We start from the raw sequence: 17,373 nt of genomic DNA, 5'->3' as shown, positions 1-17,373 counted from the left end.
GATATATATCTGAAAAATACCCCCCACCACCTTTTACAAAACTGTTGTGACAACTGCTCCGACACTCATAGGAATTCTATGAGCATTGGAGCTGTTGCCACCACGGCTGGCGCTGAAAACCACGCTACGATTTTGAAAAGGGGGCGGGGATAAATAAACAATAGTGCTTTATTGTAATTTGCTCTGCTATCATCAAGGGAGGAGGTGGGACCTCTGGATGAGGGAGACAGGAAGGGAGTGGTGAAAGAGGAAAAAGAGGTGGCTGACAAACTAAACATGTTCTTCTCGTCGGTCTTTATTAGAGAAGACACATCCAACGTGCCGGAACGGGAAAAAATCTTTAAGTGGGATCAAGAGGGAAAATTATCAGGCATGGAGGTAAGCCTCGAAGGCATACTCAAGCAGATAGATAGATTAAAAATTGACAAATCTCTAGGCCCAGACGGAATCCACCCGAGAATACTGAAAGAGCTCAGAGACGAAACAGCGGAGTTACTACGGCAGATTTGTAACTTATCCTTGAGAACAGGGGTAATCCCGGAGGACTGGAGGATAGCAAATGTTACACCTATCTTCAAAAAAGGATCAAGAGGCGACCCAGGGAACTACAGACCGGTGAGCTTAACCTCAGTTCCGGGGAAGATGGCCGAATCATTGATCAAGGAAAGTATCAATGAGCATTTAGAAAGAAATAATCTGATGAGAACAAGCCAGCATGGTTTCTGTAAAAGAAGATCATGCCAAACGAACCTACTTCATTTCTTTGAGGGGATAAGCGAACAATTGGACAAGGGTAACCCCATAGACATCGTATATCTGGATTTTCAAAAAGCCTTTGACAAGGTACCTCATGAGCGCCTACTAAGAAAACTTTGGAGCCACAGGGTGGTAGGGGACGTGCACAGATGCATCAGGAATTGGCTGGCGGACAGGAAACAGAGGGTAGGAGTAAAGGGACACTACTCTGACTGGAAAGGGGTCACAAGTGGTGACCACAGGGGTCAGTGTTGGGACCAATGCTGTTTAATATATTCATAAATGACCCGGAAACAGGGATGAAGTGCGAAGTTATAAAATTTGCAGATGACACAAAACTCTCCGGTAGGGTCAGAACTGTTGAGGAATGCAAAGATCTACAAAGAGACCTGAACAAACTGAGCGAGTGGGCAGAAAGATGGCAGATGAGCTTCAATGTAGAGAAATGTAAAGTCTTGCATATAGGGAAAGGGAACCTGATGTATAGCTATACGATGGGAGAGAGGGTACTGGGGGAAGGCAACCTAGAAAAAGACTTGAGAGTATTGGTGGACAAAACAATGAAGCCAGCGGCGCAATGTGCAGCGGCCTCAAAGAAGGCGAACAGAATATTGGGCATTATCAAAAAAGGTATCGCTACCAGAACGAAGGAAGTTATCCTACCATTGTATCGAGCGATTGTGCGCCCGCATTTGGAGTACTGCGTCCAATACTGGTCGCCGTACCTTAAGAAGGATATGGCGATACTTGAGAGGGTCCAGAGAAGAACAACTAGGATGATAAAGGGCATGGAAAACCTTTCGTATGCTGAAAGGCTGGAGAAGCTGGGGCTCTTTACCCTGGAAAAGCGGAGACTTAGAGGGGACATGATGGAGACTTATAAAATCATGAAAGGCTTAGAGAAGGTGGAGAGGGACAGATTCTTCAGACTAGCGGGGTCAATAAAAACAAGAGGGCATTCAGAAAAATTGAAAGGAGACAGTTTCAAAACGAATGCTAGGAAATTCTTCTTCACTCAGAGGGTGGTGGACACCTGGAATGTGCTCCCAGAAGAGGTGATGTGCTCCCAGAAGAGGACAGAGTACAATATTGGGTTTCAAAAAGAGATTGGATGATTTCCTGAAGGTGAAGGGGATTGAAGGATACAGATAGAGGGTAACTATACAGGACACTAAATGAATAGGGAATACACGATTTAGGTAAAGGATCACTTACAAGTCATGGACCTGGGGGGCCGCCGCGGGAGCGGACTGCTGGGCACGATGGACCTCTGGTCTGATCCGGCAGAGACAATGCTTATGTTCTTATGAAATGTCATATGTTGCTGCCAAAGGGAAATAAGGAGGTTAAGTTCAGAAAGGGAATACAGCAGTTTCATCGGGTATGTAAGCTTCATTTGATTTGAACACACCACAGCGTGAGTCACTGTCTTGAGTGCTGTGCTGCTCTGCGTCTGGGAAAGTTCACCACAAAAAGAGAAAATAGGTATTGCACACAAACTGAATAGTGTCTTACATAGACTGAGCCATTTTGTCTCCCCACATGACTTAGGGTCAAAGTACTTATGTACAGTGCATCACTACAGATAGTCATTGAAACTGATAAAGCACACATTGATGAATGGATGTACAATTTTCTTTCAGTTTGTAAATATCAGAGATTGTAATCGAACAAAAGATTGTAATGACTATTTTACATGAGCAGGCAAGAAGCAAACAAAGGGTCCTTTATTTATATTCCAAATTTTCATTATAGAAACATTGGTCTCCCTACCTAAAGAAGGATATAAAACTGCTGGAGAGGGTGCAGAGACGAGCAACTAAACTAGTGAAGGGTATGGAGAAACTGGAATATGAGGATCGACTTAAAACACTGGGATTGTTCTCCCTTGAGAAAAGGAGACTGCGTGGGGATATGATCGAGACCTTCAAAATACTGAAAGGAATCGACAAAATAGAGCAGAGAAGATTATTTACATTGTCCAATTTGACACGGACAAGAGGACATGAAATGAAGCTAAGGGGGGGGCAAGTTCAGGACTAATATCAGGAAGTTCTGCTTCACACAGAGAGTGGTTGACATCTGGAATATTCTCCCAGGGGAGATTATTGCGGAATCGACAGTCCTAGGCTTCAAAAGCAAACTAGATGCATATCTCCTTGAGAGAGGCATATAAAGATATGGTTGGCTATAAAATAATATAAACCAAATAATTCCCACTTAACCTAACATGTTAATGAAAGTTCAATTCTAATAACAGGAGTTGGCCTCAGTAATGGAGCCTACGCGTAGTCGAAATCAATGACTGGGGTGTTCAGCGTAGTTATCCTTGCTCCTTATTCTCCAATCATTGGCCTTACTCCTGTTCAATTACTTTATTCAAAAAGATTAAATCTATTATAAATTTCTTATTTTAATAATTTCTTTTTTTCTTTTTCCAGTTTTATAACTTATTATCATTAAAACATTCTATTAAACTCATTCTACCCCTTTCATTACACTCTCATTCTATTCCTTTCACTACACTGTCATTCTACTCCTTTCATTACATTATTATATATGTCTCATGAAACTGCCTGCTTTCCGTTATATCTATTGATAATTTATTTTAAACTAGGCAACATTCATTATTCCAAAAGCCTACTTATCTTGAGTCAGCACTTGTATTTCAAAACAGCCAACGTGGCCAGCGTTTCGTGGGCACAAACTCAAACCCACTGCATCAGGGCCAGATAATTTGGGAAACAAGTCGTTGCTGCTCAATGTTCATTTGAAAGCGGTCTCGAGACCGCTTTCAAATGAACATTGAGCAGCAACGACTTGTTTCCCAAATTATCTGGCCCTGATGCAGTGGGTTTGAGTTTGTGCCCACGAAACGCTGGCCACGTTGGCTGTTTTGAAATACAAGTGCTGACTCAAGATAAGTAGGCTTTTGGAATAATGAATGTTGCCTAGTTTAAAATAAATTATCAATAGATATAACGGAAAGCAGGCAGTTTCATGAGACATATATAATAATGTAATGAAAGGAGTAGAATGACAGTGTAGTGAAAGGAATAGAATGAGAGTGTAATGAAAGGGGTAGAATGAGTTTAATAGAATGTTTTAATGATAATAAGTTATAAAACTGGAAAAAGAAAAAAAGAAATTATTAAAATAAGAAATTTATAATAGATTTAATCTTTTTGAATAAAGTAATTGAACAGGAGTAAGGCCAATGATTGGAGAATAAGGAGCAAGGATAACTACGCTGAACACCCCAGTCATTGATTTCGACTACGCGTAGGCTCCATTACTGAGGCCAACTCCTGTTATTAGAATTGAACTTTCATTAACATGTTAGGTTAAGTGGGAATTATTTGGTTTATAATATTTGATAAAGTGTTTCCACTGGGGAATTTTTGTATTTAGTGGCTATAAAATAAGCCAGGTGTATACCTAGCAGGGCCTCCGCGTGTGCGGATCGCCGGACTTGATGGACCGAAGGTCTGATCCAGAGATGGCGCTTCTTATGTTCTTATGTTCTTAAAACCAAATATAACAAGAAATCATTCACGTTCTTCTAAGGAAATCTAATAAAAATACATATTTATAAAAATAGAATATTTTGCTCTAGAGAAACTCTGATGACCTGCTACAATGAAAGGCCTTCATGTATTCAGGATTTCCACCACAGCAATTTCATGCAAGTGTTGACAGATGAAATTTCTTACACAATGATTAAAAGGTGATGAATTAAGGAACACATTTGCTCTAAATTCACAGAAAAATAAATAGCTAATTATTGGAATACAATGTAAGAACGACTGTAAATGCCACTCTGACTCTAAGGCAAAGGAAACTTCAAGCTTGAAGGGTTTCTATTTGGTTTAGGCTGTCAAGAGAGTTTAGTGTGTCCATAGCTCCCTCCATGGAGTAAAATGTGACAGATCCTAGAGCATAAAACACCTTGTGGAATGTTGAGTGGGCCGAGATATCTCTTAAGCATTTCAAAATGTAAAATTAGCTTGGAAAAGTTAAGGAAGTAGAGGTTCTTCCAGTATATCTGAAGACATGCACTGACTTCTCCAGTTAACTGTGAATACTTTTGCTATCCTTAAACCATTGCTGATTTGGCCTTCACTGTGAACTCCTGCTTCTCATGGTCATAGTGGTGCATCATTCACAAACCATATCGTTGCTCCTGGAAATTAAATGCTGTTGTGTTTTCTGAGACTTGGCATAATTGGGAGAGTCAGACTTTAAGGATTGCTTATATGTGAGATGTAATATGTGAACCACAGAAAGCTGGTATAACCAAAACTCCTGCTCATTCATTTGTAATCAGTTTGATTTCTCTGTTCTGGAAAATGTATATATATGATACTTTTGTATTTTGCACAGTGCAAAAAGAACTGCATTTCTGTTCCTATGTCTACGGCAGGGCTTCCCAAGTCCGGTCCTCGAGATCTACTGGCAGGCCAGGTTTTCAGGATATCCACAATGAACATGCATGAGAGAGATTTGCATACCAAGAAGGCAGTGCAGGCCAATCTCTCTCATGCATATGCATTGTGGATATCCTGAAAACCTGGCCTGCCAGTAAATCTCGAGGACTGGACTTGGGCAGCCCTGGTCTACGGTGTTGCTTGCATGTGAAATCTGGATTTTTGAGATTTCTACTCCAGTTTGTTTGTTTGCTTATTTATTTATATTCCCCTCTATCAAAATATTTCTAGGTGGATTTCAGCTTAATATATATCATAAAAAAAACAACAACACGATCTTATCTAAAAATGATAAATATCACAATTTCCAGGAGGCCTTTCGTAGAGTGTGATGTGATGACATTGTGAAGACTGTAGTTTTAATGAGTGGGTCCATATATTATGTATGGGTTTTTTTAAAAACTCGAACAGATTTTTGGATGTGCGGGATACAAATGTTTTAAATAAATAATGAGAAACTACAACGTAGGGGACCAATTGGTGCTCAATCCCTTTTATTGTAATAGACTCAACACAATTGTGTTTTGGCCCCAGAAGGGCCTGCCTCAGGAGTCTTGTTAAAACGTGATAGATAAGATGTACAAATTCACATACTGTACTCTTATTATTAATTGGGTTGTCATTGAACCATGAGAAACACCACTGCTTGAAAAGACAGCATGTGCTGCTAACCTCACCAAATTAAAAGTGAAATACTGAGTAACGTGTAAGGATCTGAAATATTTCTTGGGTACTCCCATCAATAAAGAATTACAATAATCAAAATGTGGTAAAATTAAACTTTGTACCATGAGACGATAATTGGCAGTCTTCAGCACTGTTTTTAGGAATCTTAAAGTTCTGAATTTAAAGAATTTATTTTTTTTATTATATAAGAAATGTGGCCCTTCATCTTAAGTGAGGGGACTAAAATGACCCCTGATATTTTAAGGGTTGTTGCAAAATGAATGTCATCATCTCTATAACTAACTGAAATTGGAAAGTCTGGTAGATCATAACTACTTAGCAACATAACTTTAATCTCTTCCACATTGAGTTTTAATTGGTTATAATGAAGCCATTGTTGTGTCATGTCCAAATACAGTCAACAAATCAAGTGCTTCTTTATGAGATTGCTTCATCTTAGCATTAAATTGTATATTATCCACATAGATTCAGTATTCTCCCAAGCTGTTCAATAAAACACAAAGAGGATTTAAAAAATGTTAAAACAATGTTGCATATATAGTATTATTTTCACAGCTTTACTTTAATGTTAATAATATTAACATCCCATGATTACTTTAAATATTATAGTGAAGTGCTCAGACCATATAACTTAAAATATAGTGATGTCACTACATTGAGGTTAACAAGGGGACCATCATCGCCTTCACCTGTCCCCTGCCCACCCTTTTTAACCAACAATACTTTCAGATAATCTCGATGTACTTATCTGAATAGGGTGGGTAGTTGTTTGTCGTTAATCCTCAATGGTGACTGTGTGCTTATAAATTTCGTGTGCTTCATAAAATCCTGATGAAACCATTGAGGAGTAACGACAAACAACTACCCGCCCTATTCAGATAAGTACATCGAGATTATCTGAAAGTATTGTTGGTTAAAAAGGGTGGGCAGGGGACAGGTGAAGGCGATGATGGTCCCCTTGTTAACCTCAATGTAGTGACATCACTATATTTTAGGTTATATGGTCTGAGCACTTCACTATAATATTTAAAATAATCATGGGATGTTAATATTATTAACATTAAAGTAAAGCTGTGAAAATAATACTATATATTAATTTTCGTCACAGAATACCTAGATTTATCTCCCTATTGAGTAGGAGAAAACAATGTTGCAGACATGGCCGAGCTCTGAGAGACACGATGATTCAACTTCATGCATTCAGATTTATCCATTCGATTAAGTTCAAAAAATTGACATTCTAAGAAAAGATTCAAACCATTTATATGCCTTCCAAGTAATTCCAAATGTATTCAATCTTTGCAGTAAGATATTATGATTAATCATGTCAAATGCTGATGACACATCCAAAGACACCAAAATAAAATGTTCTATCAAATCCCATATGCATTATGTCTAATAAAGAGATCAGCACTGTTTCCGTGTCATAATCATTCCTGAAACCAAATTGGAATTTATCTAGTACATGATTTTCATTCAAAAAGCAAAAAGTTGTACGCTTTTTCAACAACTTTTGCTAAAAAAAGGTAAATTTGAAATATGCTGATAGTTGTTCACAGAAGATGGATTTAGAGATGAACCTTTCAGTATACAATTAGCTGCCACCTCTTTTAAGACAACTGGCATATTTCCTTCTTTAAATATCTTATTAACAATCTCATGTATAACATTTACCCTCCCCCCTTTTTACAAAACTACAAAAGTGGTTTTTATCACTGGCTGCCGCACTGAATGCTTTGCGCTGCTCTTGACATTCATAGAGTTCTATGAGTGTCGGAAGCAGCACAGAGCATTCAGCCGTCCTGTGATAAAAACCACTTCCATAGTTTTGTAAAAGGGGCGGGGGGGGTTTAAGAGATATTCTTTGAGCTTTTAACTAGAGAATGACACGGTGACAAAATTCATCACCGTTCCCGTCCCCACGGATAACCGCGGGAAACCATCTTCATGTCATTATTTAAGGAGAGAGGGAAGAATCAGAGAATGAATGGCCACAACCACTGACCCGCAAGCTTTGCTTTGAAGAATGTTGGTGTAGAAGGACTGAGGTTGAGATAGACACAACAGAATGACAGTCTCTGGTATCCAGAGCACATATTGTGATGTCATAATGCCTCATTCCACCAGTGCCTAAGAGCCAATCACATCAGTGATGTCACAATGGCTTCATTATCCTTGGCTCACATAAGCACAGCCACTGACCCGCAAGCTTTGCTTTGAAGAATGCTGGTGTAGAAGGACTGAGGTTGAAATAGACACTAGAAAATGACATGGGATTATTTCCCGCGGTTATCCGCGGGGACAGGAACGGGGATGAATTTTGTCACCGTGTCATTCTCTACTTTTAACTAAAGAAGGATGACATATCCAATGGACAATAAGAATTGCTTAAATTTTTTTAGCAAGCAGGACACCTGTTCTCGACTTACAATACTAAATTCAGACCATGTACTATTAGGTTCTAAACTTTGCTGAATTTTTTTTTTTTTTAATATATTTATTGAAGCACAGAAGCAATACAGAAAGGTCATACAAGAAGGTACAGTGAACAAGGCAACCAAGCCACAGGAGGCATCAAAAATTCGCCATGAAACTAGCTGAATTTCTAATGGCAAAGGAAGCTTCTCAGATTGAGTGACAATATTTTCAACTTTTTTGGACTAAACCCAGTGCTGTATCTTGAGTGGAGATGGGATAGTTGCTTCTTTAGCCTCCATATGTTGAGGAAAGTAAGATCTTACTTTCATCATTCTCATTTCGCCATCCTCGTTCAATCCACCATCCTCTCTAGACTGGACTACTGCAACTCCATCTATATAAGCCTTACTAAGAAAAACCTCCATAGACTTCAGCTAATTCAGAACACCGCGGCCAAGCTTATTTTCGCAAAAGGCAAGTTCGATCACGTTTCCCCACTCCTCTCCAAGCTTTACTAGCTCCCAGTATACTCCAGAGTCCTCTATAAATGTGCCTGCATAGCCTTCAAGATTCTACATGGTGTCCTTCCTCCCGTTATCCCACTCTTCTGGAATTCCTCAAACCCGCTCTCTTCTAGATCCTCCCAAAAATTGAAACTATCTTTCCCATCTATAAAAGGTATATCCCGCGCAGGAAAACTTGGAATATCCCTCCCCTTTAGAACCACAGAACTCTGGAACAACCTCTCATCCCTGCTCAGAAATTCTAGCTCCTTCCAATCCTTCCGTAAACACTTGAAAACTTGGCTCTTCTCAAAAATCTAATCACCTCCCATTCTCTAGTACCCTGTCCCTCTCTATCTTCTCAGTCCCTCTCCTATATCCCTTCTTTGTAGTTCCTTTCCTCTCAACCTCTGTAAACCGTGCCGAGCTCTGCGCATGCGGAGATGGTGCGGTATACAAACCTAAGGTTTAGTTTAGTTTAGTTTTTGTTTAAGTTATCCTGAGATGTCAACTACTGTTTTAAACAATTCTTTTGTTTGAGGATATAAGCTTAGAGGGGCATAATCAAAAAAAAGGTCTAAGTCCCCTTTTGGCCTAAGGCCCTAAAAGTTGAAAGTAGAAGCAGGGAAAATGTCCATTATAAAAAAAAAACGTCCAAAAGGAGGTTTTATTTTGATAATGGCCTGTCTCTACATTCAGCTGTTTAAACACCCAGACCACCACTACGTCTAAACTTACACCATATAATCAACCTAAAAAAAAGCCTAAGTCCCAAACGCCCATCACAAGGGCTTTTAGGTGAAGGAGGAGCCAGTCCTTCACCTAAAAGCCCTTTAGGCTTTAGGCTGGGCATAGATTAAAATCACTGTCTTACTAGGGGAAATTTGGTATTCAAAATTAATCAGCAAAGTAGAGAGTGAAGCAGGGACAAAGATTCACCCCGTCTCCTCACCATCCCTGTATTTTCAAACCCATCCCCTTACCATCCCTGTTTTCATCCCCGACTCTGCATTCTTAATTTTCATCCCTGCATCTCCCCGCTCAAAGCAGAAAGATGATTTTATGCAATTTTATGGGCCTAAGCTTAAGGCATTGCAAATAAACATTTTAAGCCTCTAGTGGCGGGAAGAGGATAATTATCAATAAAGGTACAACTTGTGAGGCGTGCTGTTCTAGAGCAAGGATGTCCAACCTCGGCCCTTGCCAGGTTGGGTTTTCAGGATTTCACCAGTGAATATGAATGAGATCTATTTACATACAATGGAAGCAGTGCATGCAAATAGATTTCACGCAAATTCATTGGGGGAAATCCTGAAAACCCATCTGGATTGCAACCCTTGAGGACCAAGGTTGGACAACCCTGTTCTAGAGTATTTTTTCCTCTGAAATATTTCTTCATTGCTCAGTTTATACCTTTACATTATTTGAATTTTTCTGCTTTTGTCTAGGGAACATGTTTGAGTCTTCAGCCCTGGTTGTGCTACCTGGTGTGATATTCTGGCCTCACCCATGTATGATGCAATGTAAGACTGCCCCCAGGAAAGACTTGGGAGTACTTGTAGACAAGTCAGTGAAACTGTCCGCGCAATGCATAGCGGCGGCAAAGAGGGCAAACAGAATGCTAGGAATGATTAAGACAAACAGATCTGAAAAGGGTATCATGCCGATGTACCGGGCCATGGTACGCCCCCACCTGGAATACTGCATCCTACACTGGTCACTGTACATGAAGAAGGACATAGTTCTACTCGAAAGGTTCTAGAGAAGAGCAACAAAAATGGTTAAGGGACTGGAGGAGTTGCTGTACAATGAGAGGCTAGAGAAACTGGGCCTCTTCTCCCTTGAAACGAGGAGACTGAGAGGGGATATGATCGAAACATTCAAGATATTGAAGGGAATTGACTTAGTAATAATAACTTTATTCTTCTATACCGCCATAGTCGAAAGACTTCTAGGCGGTTCACATTTGAAGAAGGCTGGACAATCAGCGAGATACAGGATGTAAGAAGAGAGGGTTACATAAGAATTAGGTAAAGGAACAGTAAAAAAAAACAGCAAAATTACATCGAGGTAGAGAGGGGGAGAATATATCATTTGGAGAAAGAGAGGTTGTTCACCCTCTCCAGGGTGGAGAGAACAAGAGGGCACTCTCTAAAGTTAAAAGGGGATAGATTCCGTACAAACATAAGGAAGTTCTTCTTCACCCAGAGAGTGGTAGAAATCTGGAACACTCTTCCAGAGGCTGTTATAGAGGAAAATACCCTTCAGGGATTCAAGAAAAGGTTGGATAAGTTCCTGCTGGAACAGAACATACGCAGGTAAGGCTAGACTCAAATAGGGCACTGGTCTTTGACCTAAAGGCCGCCGCGTGAGCGGACTGCTGAGCACAATGGACTACTGGTCTGACCCAGCAGTGGCAAATCTTATGTTCTTAATGATAAAAGCTTAAAAACAGATACACTCCTGTAACATGGAGAAAATCAGAACAGCTGGCATGCCTGTAAGTTCTGAAAATACTAGTGCTGTTGGGCCACCGCGGGAGCGGACTAGAAGGAGAGAGGATCTGTAGCATTTCATGCTGAAGCAATGAATCAGAAGTTTGCAGGGGGTTGGGATAGAAGAGGGAAGTGAGGTTTGGAGGTTGAGGATGAGGAATCAGATGAAAGGAAAATGAGCTTTCTGGTCGTGTGTTGAGTATGTCCTCTTCCAACTTTGTTATCAATCTTCTAATACCCTTCTTATTCAGAAAGCTGTCTCCCTCCCCCCCCCCATATTATCTTCACTGCTCAGTCACTTCATTTTGTTCCATTTGCTCATCTCAGTACTATTACATGATGGAATTAAACACATTTATTCTACTTTTTCTTCACTATTATTATTCATTGATGTGCTGCTAGTGGTTTGTTTGTATATGCACGCAGCTTTGTTCTCTTTGTTTTGACATATCCTAACCAAATTTTCCTACACAGCTGCCCACTTACATTTCTTGTAGCATATGACAAGTGACACGGGCTTCATATCTCCAAATATATGACCTTATAGGCAGCTTGGAAACTCTGCAGAACTGAAGCTGCAGCTTACAACAGAGATTTATAGATCAAATGAAACTTTTGCAAAGATCCGGTCCTATACTGCAGTGCTTTGTGAAACTGGTGTGGGAGTGTGTGGCACTGTGGTTAGAGCTACAGCCTCAGTACCCTGAGGTTATGGGTTCAAATCCCTTGCTGCTCCTTGTGACCCTGGGCAAATCACTTAATCCCCCCATTACCCCAGGTACATTAGGTAGAATGTGAGCCCACCAGGACAGATAGGGAAAAATGCTTAAATACCTTAATGTAAACCACTTAAGCTATCAGTGATATATAAATAAAAAATAACACCTATACAAATGAAAAAACATGGAGGGAGAGGGGAGATACGATAGAGACATTTAAATACTTACGTAATATAAATGCGCATGAGTCGAGTCTCTTTTATTTGAAAGGAAACTGCAATGAGAGAGCATAGGTTGAAGTTAAGAGGTGATAGACTCCGGAGCAATCTGAGGAAATACTTTATTACGGAAAGTGTGGTAGGTGCGTGGAACAGTCTCATGGAAGAGGTGGCGGAAACAGAGACTGTGTCTGAATTCAAGAGGGCCTAGGATAGGCACATGGGATCTCTTAGAGAGAGAGAAAGAGAGAATGGTTACTGTGGATGGGCAAACTAGATGGGCCATTTGGCCTTTATCTGCCATCATGTTTCTAGATTATAGCTTTTTAGGCAATATGATTTTCTTCACAGAATCAAGAAAGTTCAGTCTTAAAATAGTTATTAGATTGAAACTATGCTGCTCTGAGAGTGAAAAATCACAGGACTCCATATCACTCTGCCACACCCATTTGTTGTTTTGGTATGGAGAAAGCATGATGTGAAAAATACACACTTGTCTTTTTTTTCTGTCAGTTATACAGTTCTGTTAAAAACAAACTGCTTCCAGTTTTGAACATTGCAAGAAAACATAACTATTGAAAACAACAGTAAATTCAATTCACATGTTTTAATACACGTGATATTTTGGTTTTATGTAATTTCTAAACAAGGGCAAAACGTTTGATTTCTCTTCTGTTTTACAGCTCGGTCTCTGAAGCTGATGACTGATTTGGCTTTTCTGGTGACTAATGCTTTGATGTGATGATATGTGGCTGACAGGAAACCACATATAAAATTATAAATCAGGCCCAAAATAGGATAGAGGAAGCAGCTTGACCATGTTCAGTTGTTTTGGACTATGAAATAAACACCTGAATTGGACAAGGACATTTGCTCATTTTTTTTCATTGAAATATTCACGTGGTAAATGTTTTATTATATTTTTGGTGTTTTAATTTTTTTTCAGATTTATCATGCTGTTAATGCATCAAAATATGTAGAGTTTCATATTGACACATTGCTATAACAAAGAAATTGGTTAGAATTTAAATGGTAACACTATAATGATGGCAGATAAAAGATAAATGTGGTCCATCCAGATGACCCAGTAAAGTGGTCAGGGTTGTAAGGACTTGATGTGATTTGGCCAGGGCAGGATTAATTCTTCGAGGGACCTTATGAACACAAGTACACTGAGCCCCCCCTGGCCCTGCGCCACCCCCACCCCACCCCCATTTATCTGTTTTCTTATTTTAATTCAAAACAAAGATTAGCATACCAGTGCACAGTTTTTCTTCTATGCAACCCCCAAACATCTCTGAACAAATCCCCCTTCCTTCCCATCTACTTACTCAAGATGTTAACTCTGAACCCTTTCCATCCTATATAATAAAACGTTAGCTTTTAAAAAAGCGTGATCCCTGCCGCTGTGGTGTGTGATTCGTGGCCGTGTTCCATTTTAGAACCCGGCCAGGGATCACTCTGGTCACTCCCCTCCTCCCACCTTCACTCACCAACCCGAAGCAAGCTCGAACACACCTCCTGCCCCCACCTCACCAACCCGAAGCAAGCTCAAACACACCTCCCGCCCTTGCTCACCGCTGTTGCCGCTGATCCTCCTCTTTGGGGCAGCCTGCGATCGTGGCCTGCTTTGGCGGGCCTTGCGGGCCGCTTTCCGACCTCGGTGGCACGTTCCCTCTGACGCACGGGATCGCGTCGGGAGGGAGCGTGCTTCCGGGTTGGGGAGCGGCCTGCATGGTTCACTGGGGCCGGCCACCACGATCGCGGCCTGCTTTCAAGAGGAGCAGGCCAGAAGACGCCGGGATGGAGGGAGGGTAAGCAGGGGGATCAATACAGGGGGCCATAGGGAGAGGGAAAGGGGGCTGCTATGGGGGGAGGGGTGTGCTGAGGGGAGACAGAAGGGGCCATGGAGAGATAGGGAGAGGGAAAGGGGGCTGCTTTGGGGGGGTGTGTGCTGCGGATAGACAGTTTTGCTCTGGGGGGAAGACAAGGGGCCAAGGAGAGACAGGGAGAGGGAAAGGAGGCTGCTTTGGGGGAGGGGTGTGCTGGGGGGAGACAGAAGGGGCCATGGAGAGATAGGGAGAGGGAAATGGAGCTGCTTTGGGGGGGAGGTGTGCTGGGGACAGTTTTGCTCTGGGGGGAAGACAGAAGGGGCCATAGGGAGACAGGGAGAGGGAAAGGGGGCTGCTTTGGGGGAGGGGTGTGCTGGGGGAAGACAGAAGGGGCCATGGAGAGATAGGGAGAGGGAAAGGGGACTGCTTTGGGGGGAGGGGTGTGCTTAGGGCAAACAGCTTTGCTCGGGGGGGGGGGGGAGGGGAGACAGAAGGACACAGAGAGCAGCCAAGGAGAGAGAGATAAAGAAACACAGACAGACAGACACATCTATTCTAGCACCCGTTAATGTAACGGGCTTAAAGACTAGTATGTATATAAAAGTGTTCAAATATATTGTAAAGCAGTAATATTATCCAATATAAGTCTACGTATATTAATAACCAAGTTTACAATGCCTCTCAACTGCCTCACTCTATGTCAACCAACTGTAACCCATATGTATGTATAAACAACCAAATCTGTAACTCCTCTAGTACGTTCCACTCCATGCATGTTAACATGTAATGAAACAACAAGGCAAGCAGCCCACCAAAGAATCCAACATGAAACAAAAGAAGATCGGCAGACAATAAGGAGATTCAAATTAGAGAATGACACAGGGAAAAAATCTGTCCCCGTCACTGCCCTGTCACCGGACCACCATCCCCTTCACTGCCTCATCCCTGTCCCCGCCGTCCCCTTCACCGCCCCGTCCCTGCAGCATCCACCCTTCCCTCTCGCCACTTCACCGCCCTTCAGCGACCCAAGAATCTCCCTGATATCTTGCTCCTTTCCTTTTCTTCAGTCTCTCCTTCCCCCTCCAAGCTCTGACATCTCCTCCTTCCTTTTCCCTTGGTCTGGCATACCTTCCTCCTTAACTCCATGCCCTGGCATCTCTTCCTCCCTCTCTCTCTTTCCTCCATGCCCTAGCATCTTTTCCTCCATCTCTCCCTCCCTCTCTTCCCTCCATGCCCTAGCATCTTTTCCTCCCTCCCTCTCTTCCCTCCATGCCCTGGCATCTCTTCCTTCCTCCCCTCATCTTCCTTCTCCCTCTCTTTCTCCCTCCAGTTGGGTGCAGCAATTCTATCCCCCTCTGCTCCCTTTCTTCCTTCTGTCACCCCATCCCCAGTCGGCAATGCAGCCCCTAAGTGGGTGCTCCAAGACCTGTCATCATGAACTTCTTCGGGCAGCAACAGCGTTTACAATTCGCTGCTGTTGCTGGCTTTGGACCTTCCTCTCTACTGGGTCCTGCCTACTTTCTGTTTCCATGAAGGCAGGACTCGTCAGAGAAGGCACGAAGCCAGCAACAGCAGCAAATTGTGAACGCTGATGCTGCCCGAGCCCGAAGAAGTTCATGAAGCCAGGCCTTGGAGCACCCAGGGCAGACCGCTTCTCCCCCACTCCCCTACGCAGTTAGGTACCTGTCATTTTCCAGTGGGTTTTCTGTTTCCCGCCACTCTCCATCCATCCGATTGGGGAAAATCCCAGTACAGCACAGCACAGCACAGCACAGCATGTGAGGCAAAGCGCATGCGCTACGTTACACTAGCGACAAAACTCGTGCGGCGGTAAAATGGGAGACACTGCTGAAAACAGGTTATTATACTTTAAAATCTTCGGTATTTGCTGCTTTATCCTAACTTTCTTTGTTTCGCCAGCAGCCAGACCCGCCGGTGTGCAGACAAACCGACCTACTGATACAGCCGAGGATTGAGGGAGGAAAAGTGCTGAATTTCTTGGGGGGGGGGAAAGATGAGGAGTTCCGGCCAGCAGGGGAAGGAAATGCTGGACAGCACGGGGGAGGCAAGAGAAACTAGCTAACCAGGGGCAAAAAGCCCAGGGCTGCCCAACAGAGGGCTCCTATGGTACTCCTGCCTTTGCTCCCAGCCCGCCATAGCCAAAATGTTCCTTTTCAGAGGGGCCCTGACATTTCAGCCGTTCTCACAAGCTGCTGGCGGCTACCCCGAAGTTTTCCCTCTGCCGCAGCTTCCCGTTTCTGACAGGGCAGATCACCGGCAGAGGGAAAGCTTTGGAGCAGCCGTCGGCAGCTTGTGTCGGGGCCCTTCTGAAAAAGAAAATTTAGGTGTTTAATAAAGAAGTTCGGACCACGAGGCCCCCTGAATCTGGGAGGCCCAGTTTGCTCCCCCCTAATGCCAGCCCTGGGGCTCCCCTGACACTTTCGGGCCTTAGGCACGTGCCTCCTGGGCCTACCCTTTAATCCGGCCCTGGGTTTAGCTGTATTCATTAGTTGTCTATGGTAATTCCAGTGAATGAAAGTATTCGTTCAGATGAAGTACTGGTTGCTGGAATAGGCAAAAGATACTTTAGTTTAGGTGAAACCATTTCCTTGCTTTGTCAAAATGGCAAAACCTTCTCACAAGTTTCCGAGTTCATTAAGTAACTGTTCTTCCAAATCAGTGCAATGACATTTTAGAGGTCTTATTGCCCTAACACCTCCATAAATACTAAAATAAAATAAATCCTCATAATAAAACCATAGCTATTAATACCATTGCCACAATAATACTGTGCAGATCATCCCTGTCCCCATCCCTATGGGAATTACCATGGTTACCGTGGTATTACTACTTTTCCCATTACTCTGTCACACTTTAGGACACAGATCTTAAAAAAAAAAAAAGTCAGGCGAGAAAAGATACGATAAAGACATTTAAATACAGTATTTCATAGGCATACGGTAAATGCAGAGGAGGTGGGCCTCTTAATTGAAAAGAAACTCTGGAATGAAGGGGCATAGGATGAAGGTGAAAGGGGATAGACTCAGGAGTAATCTAAAGAAATACGTCATAGGTGCCCTTTATAAAAGGCTTGGGGAGGTTAAGGAACTCATTTTCAAAGCACTTAGACACACAAAGTACCATCCCAGCTATTTGAGGGCCACTCTAAATGCTGGCACCTCTCCTTTTCTGTCCTCTTCCCCATGGTCCTTCTACTTGACACAGCAGCAATTAAAGCAAAGCTGACTTAGGGACCCG

The 17,373-nt window shown here is 42.4% G+C and overlaps 1 protein-coding gene across 1 annotated transcript in view; it reads right to left on the bottom strand.

Annotated features, from left to right (window-relative positions):
- Positions 1-15,868, bottom strand: part of DARS1 (aspartyl-tRNA synthetase 1) — a 195,319-nt gene extending 179,451 nt beyond the window's left edge. The window contains exons 1-2 of the mRNA XM_033945564.1: positions 15,799-15,868; positions 12,294-12,339 (exon numbers count right to left, since the gene is read on the bottom strand). Coding sequence (XP_033801455.1) covers positions 12,294-12,339; positions 15,799-15,841 — 89 coding nt within the window. The 5' untranslated portion in view covers positions 15,842-15,868. The remainder of the gene's footprint in view (positions 1-12,293; positions 12,340-15,798) is intronic.
- Positions 15,869-17,373: the final 1,505 nt, after the last annotated feature.

The sequence above is a fragment of the Geotrypetes seraphini genome, chromosome 5 (genome assembly GCF_902459505.1).
Source record: "Geotrypetes seraphini chromosome 5, aGeoSer1.1, whole genome shotgun sequence".
Classification (NCBI taxonomy): Eukaryota; Metazoa; Chordata; class Amphibia; order Gymnophiona; family Dermophiidae; genus Geotrypetes; species Geotrypetes seraphini.
Note: the sequence above shows the minus strand (reverse complement) of the source record. Positions and strands in the feature narration are given on the sequence as shown.